The sequence below is a fragment of the Dermochelys coriacea genome, chromosome 1, assembly GCF_009764565.3.
Source record: "Dermochelys coriacea isolate rDerCor1 chromosome 1, rDerCor1.pri.v4, whole genome shotgun sequence".
Lineage (NCBI taxonomy): Eukaryota > Metazoa > Chordata > Testudines > Dermochelyidae > Dermochelys > Dermochelys coriacea.
In genome coordinates this window covers 15,044,711-15,066,916 of record NC_050068.2, presented here as the reverse complement: position 1 = coordinate 15,066,916, position 22,206 = coordinate 15,044,711, and the positions used below count along the sequence as shown (strand labels likewise).

General features: G+C 39.6%; 1 protein-coding gene across 3 annotated transcripts in view; it reads left to right on the top strand.

Annotated features, from left to right (window-relative positions):
- Positions 1-22,206, top strand: part of RSF1 (remodeling and spacing factor 1) — a 122,057-nt gene that overhangs the window by 76,477 nt on the left and 23,374 nt on the right. For all 3 annotated transcript variants that reach the window (XM_038390771.2, XM_038390752.2, XM_038390742.2), the window contains exons 10-14: positions 5,356-5,410; positions 9,398-9,507; positions 15,674-15,741; positions 18,537-18,744; positions 20,575-20,798. In XM_038390771.2, the coding sequence (XP_038246699.1) occupies positions 5,356-5,410; positions 9,398-9,507; positions 15,674-15,741; positions 18,537-18,744; positions 20,575-20,798 (665 nt within the window). The remainder of the gene's footprint in view (positions 1-5,355; positions 5,411-9,397; positions 9,508-15,673; positions 15,742-18,536; positions 18,745-20,574; positions 20,799-22,206) is intronic.

The window sequence follows — 22,206 nt, the reverse complement described above, 5'->3', positions numbered from 1 at the left end:
GATACATTTGTTTTGTTTTGATACATTTGTTTTAATTAAACTTCCTATTAATCAGGGAGTTTACTGCTGGCAGCAAATCTGGAGATACTTAAAAGAGGGTAAAACAGAAGTCCAGTAGTTAAAGATGAGGGGATGGCGTTTACTAAGGTTCAGTCATGGCTTCTGAACATAGTTTGGTCCTGCCTACAATTGCAGTTAAATTTTTCAGCTCTGGTTCATCTGCACCCTTTGCTAATACAGTCAGCAATGTGTAAATTTCCTGGCTTGGCTTCAGAAGTTTCTAATGTGCCTTACAGACTCCTGTTGCCTTTTTCACCTAGATTAGTCTGAAACTTCATCTATACTACAGGATCACAAAATTGCATGTTACAGTGGTCTCAAGTTGTAACTTGAGATGGAGCTCTGTGTCCATCCTAGCCATCATCCTGGTTAGTATAAATCAACAGTGTGTGTCCACAAACAGAATTTCTTCCAACTGTTGCAGTAACAGTGCATTGTATATAGCAGTCCCACAGTTCCCAGCACAGGGGTCTGAAACAGGTTTGTGAGTAGCAATGAATAGTTGGGAGAGGTGCAGTATTTCTTAAAACATGAATTGTGTGCCTTTAAAAATCAACTTTAACATGTGCACAGTGAAGAAATTTTTATTCTCTTTTTATTTGATATTGTATGTGATACAAGTCAGAGCCATGGCTTTTGTTTTGTCTGTTTTTATAAAATGGGTTTTGTATCAAAGTTATATTAATGTAACAATAACAGCTGAAAACTTTAAAAGGTGGGAAATACAGAAAAGTTAAGGTTCCTCCTAGCAATGTTAACTCTTCCACATAGCTCATGTATAGCATTTTTGCATTCCTAAATGTTCAAGTAGCACACAATTTATTAATGCTATCAGACTTGTCGTCTTCATCACCAGTCAGTCTATCTTGCTTTTTAAATTTGCAGGCTAAGTGTTGCATTATTATAGTTTTGTAATTTTTACAGAACAGCATGCTGTTCACATGTTACATCTGTTTTATATGGTGAAAATTACTGTAAGAACAAACATTCCACGGTCTGATCCTCCATCCAAAATAGTCTAGCTTCCTCTTCTACATTTGATTTTTGCTGCTTTTTGAAGCATCTGATCTCTATTGGTAGGAGAGGCAGTACAGTAAACTTGATGGCATAATTTTCTGATCTGGTAGGAGTCCAGTGCCATTCTATTGTGTGTTCCAGGGTAATCATGGTGAAGAGAGTAGGAATCATGACACAGTGGTGTTGAAGAAAGTCCAGGGGCCTGTTTTTTATCACAGTACAAGTACAATTCTTAGCTAAAATGGGAAAATAAAGGTTATTTGGGGCACAAGAGCAGACAAGTATTAAGACACTATTTGCTATACCAGAGCTCAACTTTGTAAACCTATGTTAACTCTTCATGTTTTTTAGTCTTTCCCTTTGGTGGAAAAAGAACTCCTTGAAGGAATTAAAACTCTCACTAAGAGTGCAATGGTCTGATCCTTTGTGTCACTGCAGTGACATTGCTGAGTCTCCTAGTTTTGCTTATTTCCCATGCAGCCCAGGGTTTAACTTGGCAACATTCAAGGTTCTCATTGAAATTGGTTTAGCTATTCAGCAACACTTCCATACTCGTAGCCATAACCTGCCATTTTGAGGGACTTATTTTTAATGAAAGCCATTGACTCCATGGTGGCAATAACAGCTGTGACAAAAGCGTAGACTTGGGTCAGAATCTTTCTCCTTCTATTCCAGGCATACTGAATTTCAGGATTTTCATTTATACACCTACTAACGTTTATAACCATGTTCTGCCACCAGATGGAAGCAGAGGACACTGAAGATTTTGCTGATACTATTTTGCATTTAAATCAGGGGTTCTCAAACCTTGTCAGAGGGTGTACCATATCTTTTGATAGTGTCTCCTAGGTTTAGTTTCCCGTTCCAGGTCACCTCTTCACCCATGCCCTGTCTTATGGATCGCTTCCTCTCATTCGTAATATCATATCATCCTTGTGGCAACTGCTGCAGTTAGTTACACAGAAAAATAATAAAAACAACCAGGAGTCCTTGTGGCACCTTAGAGACTAACAAATTTATTTGGGCATAAGCTTTTGTGGGATATAGCCAACATCATCAGATGCATGGAGTGGAAAATACAGTAAGCAAGTATAAATATATAGCACATGAAAAGGTGGGAGTTGCCTACCAAGTAGGGGCTCAGTGCTAACGAGGCCAATTAAATTAGGGTGGACGTGGTCCATTCCCAGAAGGGGGAGGGATAGCTCAATGGTTTGAGCATTAGCCTGCTAAACCCAGGGTTGAGAGTTCAATCCTTGAGGGGGCCATTTAGGGATCTGGGGCAAAAATTGGGGATTGGTCCTGCTTTGAGCAGGGGGTTGGACTAGATGACCTTCCAACCCTGATCTTCTGTGATTCTGACAAGATGTGAGTATCAACAGAGGGGAAATTATTTTTTGTAGTGACCCAGCCACTCCCAGTCTTTATTCAGGCCTAATTTGAATATTACCTAATTTGATGGTGTAGGATAGGTTGTAGATCCTTAATGATGCGCTGGAGAAGTTTTTAGTTGAGGGCTGTAGGTGATGGCTAGTGGCATTCTGTTACTTCCTTTGTTGGGCCTGTCCTGTAATAGGTGACTTTGGGTACCCTTCTGGCTCTGTGAATCTGTTTCTTCACTTCCCCAGGTGGGTATTGTACTTTTAAGAACACTTGATAGAGATCTGTAGGTATTTGTCTCTGTCTGAGGGATTGGAGCAAATCTGGTTGTGTCTGAGGACTTGGCTGTAGACCATGGATCGTGTGATGTGGTCTGGATGAAAGCTGGAGGCATGTAGGTAAGTATAGTGGTCAGTAGGTTTCCGGTATAGGGTGGTGGTTATGTGACCATCGCTTATTTGCACTGTAGTGTCCAGGAAATGGATCTCTTGTGTGGACTGGTCCAGGCTGAGGTTGATGGTGGGGTGGAAATTATTGAAATCCAGGTGGAATTCCTCAAGGGCCTCCTGCCCATGGATCCAGGTGATGAAGATGTCATCACTGAGAAACTGTAGAACTGGAATTAATTTGCAAACTTGACACCATCAAATTAGGCCTGAATAAAGACCGGGAGTGGCTGGGTCACTACAAAAAATAATTTTCCCTCCGTTGATATTCACCCCTTCTTGTCATCTGTTGGGAATGGGCCACATCCACCCTAATTGAATTGGCCTCTTTAGCACTGACCCCCCACTTAGGTAGGCAACTCCCATCTTTTCATGTGCTGTATATTTATACCTGCTTACTGTATTTTCCACTCCATGCATCCGATGAAGTGGGTTATATCCCACGAAAGCTTATGCCCAGATAAATATGTTAATCTCTAAGGTGCCACAAGGACTCCTCGTTTTTACTGATACAGACTAACATGGCTACCCCTCTAAAAAATAATGGTACAAGATAATGTGTATGTAGGTTCTTTTAATGCAGTTTAACAGTTAGAGATAAGGAAAGTCAGTGCATCTCCATAGCAGGCAATTTGAGAACTGCTAGTTTAAATGTTGAGCCTTCATTTGTTCTTCCTTGGTGAGGAAGGTAAACGCTATTTCATCTGCCTGTCTAATATCAGACCTTTGCTACAACATTGCAGGCTCCATCCTTAATGCTATTTTTTATCCCCTAATTTCCTACACAATCTGTTGGGTTCCTGACTGTCAGAATTAGGAGCAGAACTTGAAACCCTCTCTAGTAAAACCTGGTTGAATTTTACTCTTCATTCTCTTGTTGTACTTGATTTTTGCTTCATAGGAAATAAGTGGAAGAGGCAATGAATCTCAGTGCAGAAGAAAATGTGATGATTATTAAAGCTTTTACATCTGTGTTCTCCCTTTTAGAAGCTTCTTCTCTTGCATAAAGAGATTATTTTCAAGCATTTCCCTTACTTTAAGTCTACTAGACATGATGAAGCAATTTTCTCTCCATCCACCCAGGTCTCATAGTACTCAGAGGGGGAGAGAGTTTCTTTTTGATTTATAAGGTTAGGGAACTGGCACTATGATAGAAAAGTAAGTACTTTCAAATAAAGCCAAAAATATCAGTGCAGGAATTACCCTATAGTAATATAAAATTGTGACAGCATGCAGCCTCGTTACTACAGCTATAGGAGAACTATCCAGAATCCACTTTACTGTTTTGTCAGCTTTATTTTAAAACCAGTATTTGCTTTTACTTAAGAAAAAGGTTGGACATACTCTTTCTGCAATCTGTTTGTTAAAAGGATATTGAGAAAAGGAAGTCTTGTAGAGATGTCCAGTCATAAGAATGTTTGAAAATCTTGATCTGCTACTAGACAAATGCAAACATTAGGAAACATATTTTTGAAGATAGATTCTTGCAACTGTGTACATATCAATCTGTTCCTAACTGACACATGCAAATATAAAGTTAATATGCATATCATGTATTTGTGTATGTGTGTGAACAGTTAGATGCATAGACAATGCATGCAAATGTGATTTGTACATGCAGTTGCTTACTGCTAACTTTAAAAACTGGTTCTGATTGACAGAACAGCCGTCCAGGATCTGTTTCAGCTCATAAAAATCCATAAGTCTAGCACTTTGGCCATAATTCTTACTTTCTGTTTTAACACTCCAGTAAAACCTCAGTTATGAACACCTCAGGAATGGAGGTTGTTCGTAACTCTAATGTTTGTAACTCTAAACAAAACGTTATTGTTCTTTCAAAAGTTTACAACTGAACATTGACTTAATACAGCTTTAAATCTTTACTATGCAAAAGAAAAATGCTGCTTTTAACCATCTTAATTTAAATGAAACAAGCACAGAAACAGTTTTCTTACCTTGTCAAATCTTTTTTTCTCTTTATTTTTTTTAGTAGTTTATGTTTAACACAGTACTCTACTGTATTTGCGGTTTGTTTGTTTTTTTGATCTCTGCTGCTGCCTGATTGCGTGCTTCCAGTTACAAATGTGGTGTGTGGTTGACCAGTCAGTTCGTAACTCTGAGGTTCTATTGTACCAATGCTTCTTGGAATATTGTAGTGTGGAGATGAAGAAGGGCTATTAGGTTACATCTAGATCATCCCTTGCCAGCATATAATTGCTCTCTACAGTATATTTCTTGTCCAGTCTAGATTTAAATTCCTCAAAAGATGTGGCTTCCCTTGGGAGACGTTAAAGACTGGGAACTTGTGTTTTGCAGTGAGACAACTCATAGGGCTGCTTCTGCATGACTGCATGAACAGCTGTGAATGATACTGATTAGATCATTGTTTTAAATCTACCATTTTACAAACGGGCTTCTTGTGAACTATTTTTAATTTTCTTTCTCTCCCAAGGAAAGAGCGATTGGTGTATGTGGGTATCAGTATTGAGAACATCATCCCACCACAAGTAAGTTGACTCAGCTGTGTTGTGGTGTTCTTTCATTTCCTAAATGTGTTTACTGCAATAAGTGACTTACTTCAGTCTTTGTTTAAAAAAAAAAAAAAAGATACTAACATAAGATTTGCATCATTTTTAAAAGGAAACTGTCAACATTGTTTAGGTTCAAAATTTTCCCAGATAAAACTACTGTGGTGTTTAAGCACATGCTTAAGTTCTTTGCTGGATCAGGGCCTAAGTACAGTTACTGCCCTATATTGTAATTTGCTGTTTTATGTATTGATAATGAAAATAATTTGAGTCCTTTTAGTATATCTAGCTTGGTGAAAAAATCATTTCTGGACTGCTCCAAAGAGTGGCTTCGCAAAGATATTGTCTACTCTGCATCATTACTCAACAGTCCCTATGTGGTCACAGGGAACGGAACACCGAAGTGTTAGGAGTGGCAAATGCTCTTTCAAGGCAATACATTAATTAACAGGTAGATGAGAATTAATTCAGTGGCTCACATTTTAGCTGGTGAGAGTGTAAGAATTAGGCAAGGATATTAATTGCTGTTGCTTTATTTTGGGATCGAGAAAATCTGTTCAAATTTTAAAAGCTTAAAGCTTTATGAATAGTGCTAAGTAAAATACTTCACGGGCAATTAAGAAATTATTTACCTTTTTCAATTCTGATTATCAGTTTCTTGATAATTGATAGGGGAAGTCAGTTGTGCGCCCCCAAAGAAATTTTCTTGTCCTCTTTTAAAACTACATTGTTAAATAAATGAACAGGTCTTCATTTTTGGTGCCAATGTAATTTGACATATTGGGACTTCCTGAAAGAAACGAGTTGCTGTCCGGAGTTCACTTTCTCTGCAAAAAGACTACATAACAGTGTTTTGATTTTGGCTTTTATATTCACAAAAGTCAGAAAATTCAAAGTTATGGTGCCCACAGCATCCATAACTTCTCTCTTACTATAGGTAGGATCTTCTGATACTGGATATTGTATTAACTGTTTGTCTTAATACAAGTGTACACTGTGAGTTACAACTGCTGAAGGAACCATAATTCTTTGCATTGCCTTCAAGATTTCAGCCAGAATGTTGTAGCAAAAGTTTATTGACCTTCCCTTCCCCCTCCCCCCTCCAGAAAGGGAGAAAAATGTTTTGCTCCTTCAGAGCTTGTGCTTTTTCCCTCAAACTCATTTCAAAGTAATTTTTTCTTATGCCTTCCTAACGGATGATTTAATCCAGGCCCAGTAAATTAGCTTTTACATTTAAACTTGTTCAAACCATAAATGTCAGGTAGACTTATCCACTGGAACTCATTGTGCTAAAATAAATTTTCTCCCTCCACACTTGGATAACTGAGAAATGGCTCAATGGAATTTCACCAAACTTAAAAAAACAAAACACCACAAGCCTCTTTCTCCCCAAAAAACAAACCACCACTACACCTCTTGATAAGAACAAAACATTCAGCCCAAAGGTCAATTTTTATTGAAAACTAAGGCTCTGGAAATAATGGCATAGAATTTATGCTCTGCCCAGAGTGGGACTGAAACTGTACCACAAAAAGGTATGCAAAGAGTGGGGACATATGGATCTTTTTCTCCAGAACTGTCAGCTGTCTAGAGGAGGTGATTAATATAATGGTACACACAGGAAAAAAATCCCAATTTACAATAGCTGCAAACACTTGTTGGCAACTATCTTGTTCAACTATAGCATGGACAAGGCCTGAAAGTGTCACCTCAACTAGAAGCATAATGTCACTACTTTCAGAGTAGCAGCCGTGTTAGTCTGTATTCGCAAAAAAGAAAAGGAGTACTTGTGGCACCTTAGAGACTAACAAATTTATTAGAGCATAAGCTTTCGTGACCTGCAGCTCACTTCATCGGATGCATTTGGTGGAAAAAACAGAGGGGAGATTGATATATACACACACAGAGAACATGAAACAATGGGTTTATCATACACACTGTAAGGAGAGTGTTGAAATGATGAGGGTGTCATCAATGTAGCGCAAGTAGAGTAGGGGCATTAGAAGACGAGAGCTGAGGAAGCATTGTTCTAAGTCAGCCATAAAAATGGCTACAAGCCATTACCCTCTGATCCCACTGAGAGTTACCAAAAGAAACTACAGCATTTGCTCAAGAAACTCCCTGAAAAAGCACAAGAACAAATCCGCACAGACACACCTCTAGAACCCCGACCTGGGGTATTCTATCTGCTACCCAAGATCCATAAACTGACTTAGAACAACGCTTCCTCAGCTCTTGTCTCCTAATGCCCCTACTCTACTTGCGCTACATTGATGACATCTTCATCATCTGGACCCATGGAAAAGAAGCCCTTGAGGAATTCCACCATGATTTCAACAATTTCCATCCCACCATCAACCTCAGCCTGGACCAGTCCATACAAGAGATCCGCTTCCTGGACACTACGGTGCTAATAAGCGATGGTCACATAAACACCACCCTATATCGGAAACCTACTGACCGCTATTCCTACCTACATGCCTCTAGCTTTCATCCAGATCATACCACACGATCCATTGTCTACAGCCAAGCTCTACGATATAACCGCATTTGCTCCAACCCCTCAGACAGAGACAAACACCTACAAGATCTCTATCATGCATTCCTACAACTACAATACCCACCTGCTGAAGTGAAGATACAGACTGACAGAGCCAGAAGAGTACCCAGAAGTCACCTACTACAGGACAGGCCCAACAAAGAAAATAACAGAACGCCACTAGCCATCACCTTCAGCCCCCAACTAAAGCCTCTCCAACGCATCATCAAGGATCTACAACCTATCCTGAAGGACGACCCATCACTCTCACAGATCTTGGGAGACAGACCAGTCCTTGCTTACAGACAGCCCCCCAATCTGAAGCAAATACTCACCAGCAACCACACACCACACAACAGAACCACCAACCCAGGAACCTATCCTTGCAACAAAGCCCGTTGCCAACTCTGTCCACATATCTATTCGGGGGACACCATCATAGGGCCTAATCACATCAGCCACATTATCAGAGGCTCGTTCACCTGCACATCTACCAATGTGATATATGCCAGCAATGCCCCTCTACCATGTACATTGGTCAAACTGGACAGTCTCTACGTAAAAGAATGAATGGACACAAATCAGACATCAAGAATTATAACATTCAAAAACCAGTTGGAGAACACTTCAATCTCTCTGGTCACTCAATTACAGAGCTGAGGGTGGCTATCCTTCAACAAAAAAGCTTCAAAAACAGACTCCAATGAGAGACTGCTGAATTGGAATTAATTTGCAAACTGGATACAATTAACTTAGGCTTGAATAGAGACTGGAATGGATGAGTCATTACACAAAGTGAAACTATTTCCCCATGTTGTTTCTCCCCCCGGCCCCCCACTGTTCCTCAGATATTCTTGTTAACTGCTGGAAATAGCCTACCTTGCTTGTCACCATGAAAGGTTTTCCTCCTTTCCCCCCCTGCTGCTGGTGATGGCTTATCTTAAGTGATCACTCTCCTTACCGTGTGTATGATAAACCCATTGTTTCATGTTCTCTGTGTGTGTATATCAATCTCCCCTCTGTTTTTTCCACCAAATGCATCCGATGAAGTGAGCTGTAGCTCACGAAAGCTTATGCTCTAATAAATTTGTTAGTCTCTAAGGTGCCACAAGTACTCCTTTTCTTTTTGCGAATGTCACTTCTGTAACTGAAATCTACATCCTCAATCCAGGTACTTAACAGATTATGTTGCTAGTAAATATTGCCTTTGTTATGTGTAGTACCACAAAGAGAACTGGGTACCTATGAACTAGGTACCTATATATAAGTCAGCCACTTGGGAACTTGAAATGTTTTGCACACACCTCTTATCTGTTTGACATGAAAATAGACAATTCCAGCTCAGTCTTTGTGAATCTTAAGAGAAGAGACAAAGCTATCTGATATCTGCTCCAGCATAATTAACACTTGTTGTCATACTTCAACAGGAGCCAGAAATACTGGAAAGTCAGGAAGAAAAGAAGAAAGATTCCAAAAAGTCAAAATCAAAACGGCTTGAAAGGAGGTCTACTAGAACACGGAAATGCATAAGTTACAGGTAGGCAGCTTGTTCTCCAACTGGAGAATAATAATAATAATATATTGCCATTTCCTCAGTCCATTTACTCAACTGCTTCTTAGAGGGTACTTTTATGGTTAGCCAACTGATCAAATTATAATGTCTTCAGTCTTACTTTTGAATACTACACATGATTACGAAGCATCGAACAAAGGTGCCACTTTGGATGACTGACATATAAGAGCAGATACACAGTGTTTAGCTCAGTGCCATGGGAAATAGAGCCATCTTAGAAAATACTGTATTCTTATTGCACTATATGCAAAATACTAATGCTGGCCAATACATCTTTCCTCCCCTCTAATGGAGGACTGACTAATACAAATGTCTGAAAGCTTTGCGTTCCTATTTCTTTTTTCTGATTGCCCCTTTCCTCTGAAAACATCTGAAAGAATGTACAAATGAAAACCTTATCACAAGAGACAAAGTGAGAAAAATGAACTTTACCTCTGCAGAATAGCTGGAAACAGAATAGTCATGTCACCTTGTTTCTAGACAGTTATTGCTAGCAGGTTCATAAGATTTCCCTCCTCCACACCCTCCCCCCCCCACCTCTATGTTCTAGAACTGTGCTGTAGATTACTTCCTGAAGTAGTCTGTCGTACAGCATAGCTAGTACTGCTTTTAAGTGATCAATGGCTACGCTGGTCCACAAGAAAACTGTTTAAAATCGTACTGGCAACAACCGTGTTTAAGCCAATAACTAATTTGGCTCTCCTCTCAGTGAATGATAGGGCATTAGTGTAACATGATGAATTTGCCAGTGTGATGTTCACTCAGGAATTTTCTCTTAATTAACTGTTGATATTTTTCAGTACCTCCTTCTCCTGGGTGAATTCTGTGCCACTGCGCATACACAGAATTTGTCCCCCATAGATTTCTTTGCTTCCTTGCAGAAAAATGACTTTCTCATAGGGAAGCCACAAGAGCAATCATGTGACCCTCCCCAGCAGTATGTTTTGGGTAACCAGGGCAGCTGGCAGAGAGGTAAATCACTGTGTGGCAGCAGGTGGGACTGGGGAAGACCTGGCTGGTGGCTCTTACCCTGCACTTGGCTCAGCTGCTAGTCCCGGCAGAGCTGGGGAGAACGAGACTGATTTTTCCCCTGCACGGCATCCGGGGTCGTGTCAGACCCACCCCCAGATTTCTCTGCCGGCTGTAGGAAACTCTGCAAACTCCCACACGCTTCCTGCACCCATCGCTCCTCATCTGCAGGGGGAGGGATCCCTGTACAGGAAGCTGCTCCCCCCTCCACCCAACCCCCATACATCCAGACCCCCTCTTGCTCCAGACTCTCCTCCAAAGCCTCACCCTCCCCCCCATACCCAGAACCCCCCCGACGAGCCCCACACCCCTGCACCGGGACCACCTCAACAAACCACCTGCATCCAGATCTCCACCCTACCGAGCCCCAACCAGCTGCACCTGGATCCCCATCCCACTCCCCCAGCATCGGGACCTCCCCACTGAGCCCCCCACACTCAGACCCCCGTTCTGAGCTCTATCCTCCCACACCAGACCCACCTATCCGTCCCGCAGAGCCCCAACCACCTTCACTTGGACCCCCTGCAAAGTCCCATTACCGTTGCACCCAGAACCCTCCAACAAGCCCCTGTGCATCCAGCCGCCCGCCGCACCAGATTCCCCCACTGAGCCGCTTGCACCCAGGTTGCCCCACACAGAACCCTCTAAACCTACACCTGGTCCCCCACATTAAGCCCCTCCACACTTGGATCCTGCCTTGATGAGCCTGCCTGCCCACACCTGATGCACTTGGCATGGAGGGGCAGGGCCCTGAGTTGTTTCTGGGGCAGGCCTGGTCCTTGTGCTGTCGGGATTGGGTGCAGCCTCACCGCTGAGTCTTTGTCCCGGGGCGGGGAGCTGTACAGTGATCTCCAACTTTTGTGCAGCCAGTGGCTTGTGCTCCCCAATGCCATGCTGGAGCCTCCACATTTATTTGACAAATAAAATTTGCAGAATTTTAAAATATTGTGTGCAGACTTTTTAATTTTTTATCACAGAATGCCTCAGGAGTAACCTCCCTTAGTTAACAGCGGATGCCATACTGAGGAAAATATTACTGCTGGTATATAAAATTCAATATCACTTGTAAGAGACATGATGCTAAAGGCAGGTTTTTATAGATTTGCTATCATGTTCCTTACAGTTGAGGCAGTCGCTGAGCCAGTGGAAAATGTTTTTGCCTGTAGGGTATTTTGACAGTACTGTGATGGGTTTATAAAATCCTGCAGGGCTAGTGATTTTTAAATGGAAATAATTTGTTTCATACAGCATTACATTTGATACTCAGTCTTACTATCTAAAATGACAGAAGTGTCTCTTGCACAGTTCATCATAGATGTCTTTGAGTTTGTGTGTGTGTGTGTGTGTGTATTGTCTGTACATGACTTCAAATTCACACATATACAATGGAAGTCTAGTTTGTGTTAATGGGAACTGTGTAGGCCCTCCTTCAGTGAGGGGAAATAAATCCTAAAGTCTTATTTTGCTCATAAATGAATCTATAAAATGTATGTATGTTCTGTTCAGATACCTGCTTTCTGTGTCTTTGTAGTCATCGACATCACATACTGATGAACAGGTTAAAAAAAATCAAACTACTGAACTAATAAAACTGCAGAAGAGCAAGCTGTCTTGTGTTATGCCTCATATATGGAAAGACAATTGTCAGCTAACACTTGATTCCAAAATAGTTATTAGTAGCGATATGTGGAATGGAAGGAATTGCTTAATTGTTCCAAAGACAAAATGAAATGAAAAGATTTTTGTTAGAAGAAAAACATCTTGTTTGGAAGTACCTTAGAATAAACCTCACAAAGGTGGTGTTTCAGAGTTGCTTATTTTACCATAAATGCACTTTAAAGGTGACATGCAAATGTGTGGATTTGCTTCTTTATGATGTACAAAGAAAGCCAGAAATCTTTTGTTATGAGGAAAATCTGCTGGTTTTCACCCAGAGAAATATTAGGAATAGTTTCCCTGTTTTGCATGTAAGGTACAGAATGAGGATCTCTCTCGCTCATTCAGTTAAGGGCTGAACCTTTATTAAAAGAGATTTTCTCCAGCTGGTAAGCATTTAAATTAAAAAAATATGTGGGGGGGGAGGAGAATTTTATCTCTGAATAAAATTTACTTCTCCAGACAATCCAATTTCATTTCCTTGTATCTGATGTCATAGGCCTACTAGCTTTTTGCCCATCCATAGTGTCTTCCAGGGAAACAAAGGTAGACAAGACCTGAATTTCCAACTGAATAAACTAACATATCTTTTTAAACAAAAACCTGTTGTCTTTTGTATGTCAAACCAAAGAGGGAACAGACCCTGTTTTCTTCTATTTGCAGGTTGCCTTTAAATTGCTTTCTCCATGTACAAAGTCACATTCAAAATTGTAAAGGTTGCTATAGCAAAAATACAAAATATGAAAAAAGAATACTTTTGCTTTTGTCCTTCCAGTTTACTTTACAGCATATTTTAACCTGTAAATAATAGTGGCTATAATATAATTAAATTTAACATCCTGGTGGGGGTAGGAAAATAGCAAAGAATTCCACCACAGTAGCATTTAATTTCAGAAATAGGAGCTACACAAAATAAGGAAGCTAGGTAAACAGAAATTAAAAGGTACAGTCACAAAAGTGAAATGCCTGCAAGTTGTATGGAAATTCACCATAAGAGAGGCTCAAATTAAATGTGTACCCCAAATTAAAAAACATAGTAGGAGGACCAAAGAAGTTCTACCATGGTTAAGGTGGTTAAGGAAAAGTAGGTAAAGGCAAAAAGGCACCCTTTAAAAACTGGAAGTTAAAGCCTACTGAGGAAAATAGAAAGGAGCGTAAACTCTGGCAAGTCAAGTGTGAAAATATAATTAGGCAGGCCAAAAAAGAATTTGAAGAGGAACTAGCCAAAGACTTAAGAAGTAACAACAAAAATTTTTTAAAGTACATCAGAAGCAGAAGCCTGCGAAACAATCAGTGTGCCATTGGACAATTGAGGTGCTAAAGATGCAATCAAGGATGATAAGGCCGTTGTGGAGAAGCTAAATGAATTCTTTGTACCAGTCTTCACTGCAGAAGATATGAGGGAGATTCCCACACCTGAGCCATTCTTTTTAGGTGACAGATCTGAGCAACTGTCCCAGAGTGAGGTATCAGTAGAGGACATTGTGGAACAAATTGATAAATTAAATAGTAAATAAGTCACCAAGACCAGATAGTATTCACTCGAGTTTTGAAGGAACTCTCATATGAAATTATAGAACCACTAAGTGTGGTGTGTAACCTATCACTTGCATCATTTTCTGTACCAGATGACTGGAAGATAGCTAATGTGACACCAATTTTTTAAAAAGGCTGCAGTGGTGATCCTGGCAATAACAGGCTGGTAAGTCTAACTTCAGTACCAGGCAAATTGGTTGAAACTATAGTAAAGAACAAAATTATCAGACACATGGATGGACATGATTTGTTGGAGAAGAGTCAACATGGTTCTTCTAAGGCGAAATCATGCCTTACCAATCTGTTAGAATTCTTTGAGGGTGTCAACAAACATGGACAGGATGATCCAGTGGATATAGTATACTTGGACTTTCAAAAAGCCTTTGACAGGGTCCCTCACCAAAGGGTCTTAAGCAAAGTAAGCAGTCATGGGATAAGATTTCATGGATCAGTAACTGGTTAAAAGACAGGAAACAAACGTAGGAATAAATGGTCAGTTTTCAGAATGGAGAGAGGTAAATAGCGGTGTTCCCCAAGGATCTGTATTGGGACCAGTGCTATTCAAAATATTCATAAATGATCTGGAAAAAGGGATAAAGAAGGATGTGGCAAAATTTGCAGATGATACAAAACTACTCAAGATACTTGCATCCAAAACTGACTGTGAAGAGTTACAAATGGATCTCACAAAACTGGATGACTGGGCAGCCAAATGACAGATGAAATTCCATGTTGAAAGATGCAAAGTTATGCAAATTAGAAAACATAATCCCATCTATACATACAAAATGATGGGATCTAAGTTAGCTGTTACCACTCCAGACAGATCTCTGAGTCATTGTGGATAGTTCTCTGAAAACATCCTCTGAATGTGCAGCAGCAGTCAAAAAAAAATCCTAACAATGTTTGGACCCATGAGGAAAGGGGTAGATAATAAGAGAGAAAATATCATGATGCCACTCTATAAATCCATGGTATGCCCACAGCTTGAATCCTGCATGTAGTTCTAGTTGCCTCATATCAAAAAAGATATCCTGGAATTGGAAAAGGTACAGAGAAGGGCAACAAAAATCATTAGGGGTTTGGAACAGCTTCTGTATGAAGAAAGATTACAAAGACTGGGACTGTTCAGTTTAGTAAAGAGACGACTAAGGGGGGGATACGCTAGAGGTCTATAAAATCATGACTGGTGCAGAGAAAGTGAATTGGCAAGTGGTATTTATCCCTTCACATAGCACAAAAAGGAGGGGTCACCCAATGAAATTAATAGGCAGCAGGCTTAAACCAAAAAAAGGAAGTACTTCACACAGTCAACCTGTGGATCTAGTTGTAGGGGATGTTGTGAAGGCCAAAACTATATAAACTCATGAAGGATAGAAACATCAATGGCTATTAGCCAAGATAGGGATGCAATCCCATGCTCTACATATCCCTAGCTTCTGACTGCATAAGTTGGGGGTGGACAAAGATGCATATGCCATCGGGGGGGCAGGGGGGAAGTTTGGCATAATCAATAAGCAACTATTTCTTGTGAAAATTTTTGCTGAAATACTTTTAAAACAAAATATTCATATTGTGTTTTTTTAATTCAGTAGCATACCCTGTAAGAAGGAAGTGTTTTTGTGAATTTATCTAAATTATTAGTAATTCAGCCCAGGTAGTAATATATATCCATCCTGCTAGAAGCTGGACATGCTCTACATATTTTTAAAAAAACCCATTGAGCATCTGTGTAGTACACTATGATTATGTATGATGTTTTTCTGATTATTTTACCACTTTCCCTCAATTTTGGAATGTCTGCAGCACTCTGAATTCTTATAGCTATTTTAGATTTTGAGACATGACTTCAAAATATATCTGAATTGTGCTCTGTTTCAAAGTAGTAAATAAAAGATACTATTTTTAGATTTGATGAATTTGATGAGGCAATTGATGAAGCAATAGAAGATGATATCAAGGAGGCCGATGGAGGAGGTATGTTTCTATTACTATTTGTATAGTTAAAATGGTGACATGTTGGGCTGGTATGACCCGCATTCTATTACAATGCCAGAGGGAATGCATGTAGTCCTGACCTTTGATACCTCATCTGAATCTCTGCATAGCTTGACATTTTTACTACTGGACTTTAAAATGCAAATACTGTAGCCATTTCCCTGGTTGTGGAGCAATGGGTATCATGTGTTGGAGAATCCATGTAGGGAAAAGTCATGTAGCTTTTGTTGTTAATTTCAGTTTTTACATTTTTAAATATCTAAACATAAAGCTGGGCATCAAGAACCAAACATTTTATAATAGCTCCCTACTTTGGATGACCAGTTTAGGAAGCCACTGGGTGCTTCTGGTGTTCAATACCTCTGGAAAATTGGGCTAATATGTGTTTTCACATTGAGGCACCCAAAGCTACTGAACATCTTGAAAATGTTGGCCCTAATCTTGGTCAGTACTTCCATACTGCACAGATGTGTTGTGAAACTTTATTCATTAATGCTTGTAAATCTCTTTGAGATCTTCAGGTGGAAGGACCTAATAGTTTATAATTTTCTTACTTCGTTCTATTTTTTTTAACTTAATCTTACTATTCTAATTTGTCTGTCTTTTGTAAAAAGAACAGGAGTACTTATGGCACCTTAGAGACTAACAAATTTATTAGAGCATAAGCTTTAATTTGTTAGTTTATAAGGTGCCACAAGTACTCCTGTTCTTTTTGCAGATACAGACTAACACGGCTGTTACTCTGAAACCTTTTTTTTTGTGACATGCTGAAGAGCTGAGGGAGATTTTTTCCAGCTATGCCCAAGGGATTTAGGAGTTCAGTGCCTATTGCATATCAGTGGGATTTGTGCTTCAACATTTCTTGCGTGTTTAAAATGTTCAGATAATCCCTTGCTCCTGTTCTTTTTGAATCCCCAGAATGATGCCTGTTTTTTCAAAAGCCCTATGGATGTGCACAGGCAGTCTGAAAATCAAGCCTGATTATTTTTCTATTTATTTAGATTTAAAGTAATAAATGTATTTATTCAAGGCTCTAAGGACCCAAACATAATTAATAATTCAATTAATACAAGTAAATTAAATCTCTGTCCCACCAAGATAAAAACAACTAAACAAAATATTTTTAACACTAAAAGTGGTATCTATCTCCTCGAGCACTTCCATCCAGACATGGTGTTACTCATCATGGGGAACACCCTGAGCTTTCAGGACCAGACTTGGTTAGGACAGCAGAGGGTGTGACCATGCTTCATCATTCTCATATGGTGTTGTGTGAGGGTATAGGGCCTCAGGTTGTAATATCTTTCATTGGACCAACTTCTGTTGGTGAGAGAGCCACACACAACTCTTTTTCAGGTTTGGGAGTGTGGGCGCGTGCACACACTTTGTATTTATTTTTTGTTTTATAATTGCATGCATAAATGTCAGTATACCCTGACTGCTGCTCAGCTTAGCTATCTAAACACTGCTAAGCTAATGTTCCCACTACTTATTTCCTTGTGGTAAGGCTCGTGTCACCTGCTAATCGGCCAGTTTTCAAAATTAGTTCCCCAGTCAGGTTGTATGTGATGGGGTGTGCAACCACAGCCCACCTCTTGCATTCAGTTATGGTAATAGTTTGTTAGCACATGCTAATTACTGGTGCATAAGTGGCTGGAGTAAAATATGCCGGGTAGAAGGCCTATGGATATAGCTGCCTGGTGACTCTCATCTCCCTTGGCAGTATAGATGATTTATAGATTGCCAAAGAAATCATCGGGATGTACACCATGCTCCGTAAAGACCGTTGGTGTCATTGATTGACTCTCACATCTCACAACTACACCTTTTGTATGTCTTGCTATCAACTCAAATCTAGTCTCTCCAAAACAGGGCTGCTCATCTTTCCTCCTAATCCTTCATCCTTCTCCACTTCATTTGCTCTCTGGCATCACTAAGAACTCTGCTACCATCCCTTGTCTCCCAAGCTGCTAATGCCATCTCAGACTTCCCAACTCTCCTTCACCCACACCCAGTTCCCTCACTAAGCCTTGCTACTACTACTACTTTAAAATCAGTGTGTTCTTTCATCTCTCTCTCTCCGCCACTACAACACTTATCCATGACTTGGGCATCTCTCACCTTGATTACGAGAACCATATCTCTAATTTTCCTGTCTCACCTCTTCCCCCACTGCACTCTTCTATTCTGTCTATAACAATACTGTTAATATTAGTACTGTTCCCTTTCAGTTATCCCAAGCACCTCATATCCTTGAATCCACTCCCTAGCTTTCCTTCAGTCCCACATCATATTCAGACTTCTTGTCCTCCAAGAACATTCATTATCTTGTTTTCGTGTGTGTCCCTGAGTTGTCTTATGACATAGCATTTTAATATGTTCCTATCAGATCAGTGGTCCATCTAGCCCAGTATGCTGTCCCAGACAGTAACCAATATCAGATGCTTCAGAGAAAGGTGCTGGCCTTCCTGTAATGCACAATTATCCAGTAACCTGCCCATAGGGAAACTTCTTTTTAACATCCCCTGGATTAATAGTTGGTTTGTGCTCTCAAGTGTTAGGGATTATATCTCTTCCAAAAAAATAAACTCTATATAGTATAGCTGTGGATGTAAAAAACCTGGGTTCAAGAAATTGAGTCTTGGATGATGAAAGGGTTCTCCTTTATAAAAGGAAGTTGAAATTAGCAGCAGGATGGGAAGGTCTCTGTGAAATTGAATGAAAAATGCTATAATTAACTTGTGGCTTATTTTCCCCCTCTCCCACTAACACAGGTGTTGGCAGAGGCAAAGACATGTCTAATATCACAGGTCACCGGGGAAAAGACATTTCTACCATCCTAGAGGAAGAAAGGAAAGAAAATAAGCGGCCACAAAGGGCTGCTGCAGCACGTCGCAAGAAACGACGGCGACTGAACGACCTCGATAGCGATAGCAACCTGGATGAGGAAGAGAGTGAGGATGAGTTCAGGATCAGCGATGGGTAGGTAGCTGTTTAAACTACTAGTCTTGGGTTATTAACCACTACAGGTTTCTGTGAATTTACGATGTCACTGGGTTATCTCTTTGCAGTTTGAAGCTGTAAGAATGGGTTTCCTGTTAAGGCCAGGTCTAGACTTCGAATTTTTATTAATCTAACTCTTTCAGTTAGGGGTATGGTGTTTTTGTTTTAAAAAAAAAAAAACAATTTACATCAGTGAAAGCCCTAGTGGTGGGTGCATATATATTGGTATAAAGGTGACTTATACCAATAGAGTTGTGTTTCTTACTGTATGGGAATTGCAGTACTAGTATAAGGAATCTTATACTATCAATATAGAAAATCTAGTCACAACTTTGTAGTGTAGACAAAACCTCATAGATATCTTAGAATTAAAGGAAGCTATAGAAATCAACTTTTGATTTTTAGCATACTACAGATTTGAGGTTCAAAAACCAGCAGAATTAGATATGGAGATCAGGAAAAGGTAGAGTTTACCCTCTCAAGAACATGAAACCTAAAATGTTAAATACATATTAAGCAGTCTGATTAAAAATCCCTTCCCCTTCTGAATTGCTCAGCTTTCACTTTCTTAGGATGCTGCCATTTCATTAGTTTTTCAGTCATCAGAATTCTCCAGATCAGACAGACCTGAATTTCTAAAGTTAAAAATCCTTTCAGTCCTCCTTTATGCCTCCTAAAGACTCACAAAAGGGTACGAGACTTTGTTCCCCCTCTTTGCTGAGAGCCCGTAAAGCTGACATGCTGTTCATTACTCCTCTTGTTGTGTTTTGGAACTATCTCTATTTAAATCTCTTCAGCTTCATTTTCCACATGTGATTGTGTTGAAGGTTTTTCAGTGGTTGAGCAAGATGTGCTGGAACTTCCTAGTTAGTGAATTCAGCCTGTAAAAATCTCATTGAATTAGCGCTGCATTGATGAGTCCACTTATTTTCAACAATAATCTCTATTAATTACCTGTTGGATGTTAGATTAGAGTTTGCATTCATATAGGGGAGTTGGATGCCTATTGCTGTTGCATATGAACCTTTTCTTTCAGGTAGGCTGCTTAACTGTTATATAAATTGGCTCAGTCTTTATATGACAGTAGTGCTGAAAGACCAGTAATATAAATCAATGAATTAGAAGTTTATTCATAAGTGCATCAGCTTCACGGGTATGATTCTTTCAACTCTCGCAAGTGAATAGATTTGTATTTGGTCAGTGCTTGAATGAGAGATCTCAAGGGAACACTTACTGTAGGTGAAACATGAACTGTTTCGCAGCTGGTGTTCTGCCTGAACTATTACTGAATCAGTATGACAGAAGGCACTGTAGGTGTGAGGGTGCCATATTTCATACAAGACACACAAACTGAAGTCTTGACCATTTGTGGGTACTTAAAGAATGTTTCATAAGAATAGTGGTGTTTATCCTGAAGTACTGAGCCAATTAGAATTCAGCCTAAATAAAGCCACCTGCAGTTTCAATTGGATATAGCATTTGAATTCACTTACTGTCCTAATCTACTGTGTAATGTTATATTCTGTAAAGGCACCTTCAGGTATGCAGCAAGTGTTTAATTTCAGTGTTGGGTATGTTGATCTTGGCATAAAGATTTGATGCCTCACATTAGTTTTGAGAAGTTTCATTCATTTTTGTGAAACGCTCTTAGGCTCTCCAGACAAAGAGAGAGAGAGAGAGAAATGTATTCTTGAAATAACATCTAAATTTATTATAAGCTATGTTAAATATATCTAACTCCTATATGTTACAGTATTTTAGTCCATTTATTTCAAGTATCTCTTTTTTGGCTGTAACTTTTTTTAACAGATCTCAGGACGAGTTTGTTGTATCAGAGGAAAACCCAGATGAAAGTGAAGATGATCAGCTGTCTAACGAAGACAGTGATACAGAGTTCTGTGCCCGTAGACCCAGGCGACACCACTCCAGGCCAATGAGACAAAGCAGGCGGTTACGAAGAAAAACAGTCAAGAAAAAATATTCAGAGGATGACGAAGAGGAAGACTCTGAGGACAATTTAAGTAGGGAGTCTGGTAAGCTTAACTTTTGCAGAGTTAGCTGTTGTGTGTCAGAGAAGAGGGCCCAAGCAAAAGGACAGGGGGCTTACAAACTCCTGAGTTCTAATCTTGGCCTGGACATTGACTTAGCTATATGGATTCAGTCAAGTCATATGTCATCTGTGTTTCTAAGGTTCTAGCTGTAAAAAGAGGGCTATTGCTTTTGTAATAGAGGTGTTGTGGTAGTTAATTAGATGTCTCTGTGAGTTGCTTTGGAAATGAAAAGTGCCATGCAAGTATTGTTTTTTAATAATTATGTTCCCTATTTAAGGTTTTCACTTGGTCTGAGTGTTCTGTTCAAAATGCACAAAAGGAAATTAGTGTTGAGTGCTAGGTTCTCTGGTTCTCATTTTAAACGTGTGCTTAAGTTGTGAGGGCAAAACAGGCAATAGTATGCAGAATTGGCAGATTCCTGATGTTTCATTTCCAGTTGCATCTCTCTCTGCATATTTTGTGAGTGCACAATATTTTTTTAAAACTTAGCAGGAAAAGTAGTTCAAAGAACTATTTCATTGTGTGTACTCAGAGATCTGCTGATGCCTCATGGAAAACTTTGAAAAGCTTAGAGAAACTCAATCCCTGATTTCTTAGGAGGGAAGAATAATTTCCTCAACTGCAGGAATTATTGTACTATGATCTGTGTTAAACAAGAGGATAAAGTAAATTACAGTAGTGATCCCTTCAGACTTTATAATCTATGAATCTATGGTTTTGATATTTCTCGCTTTTGAACTTTAATTACTAGGGACACTTGCATGACAACAGCGTCTTTGTTCCTTGCCTTATACTGCCTGTTCCCCAATCAAAATCCATCCTCTGTCTGAAATACAATTGACTGTGTGAAAATGATTCCTACCCAGAGGAATAAGCAATGGAAGCAGATGAACTAAGGGGAGAAGATATTTTTTTCTTACGTGTATTTGTCCTTACTAATCAAGAAGAAATAAATCAGAGACTAGGTAAATTTTGTCTCTTAATAATGTATTCTCATAGCATTCCATGAGGAGATAGTACTTTTCAGGAAGAGCTTTCTCAGGAGTGTCACTTACTTTGAAGGACTGGGCCCAAAACTACTTAATGTCATTGGGAATTGAAGGCACCAGCACCTTGCAGAATTAGCTCATTGCAGGTATTGAATGGCCTTTCCACTATTGTATCCATCTTTCTGAAGTCAGCTGAACTGCAGAATGAAATGGATTATCATTGAATGGCTGGTCTCCAATGTGAGTTTTTATGTATGGGCAAATTAAGAAAGGTGTCTGAGCTTAAAATGATTGTTCAGTAAGCTGTTTTCCTTTTCTGCATGCCACTAAGAGACCAACAATGAGTGTAAGAAAGAAATGGTTAGAGTCTGAACATATAAAGAGATTCATAGTGGAAATGG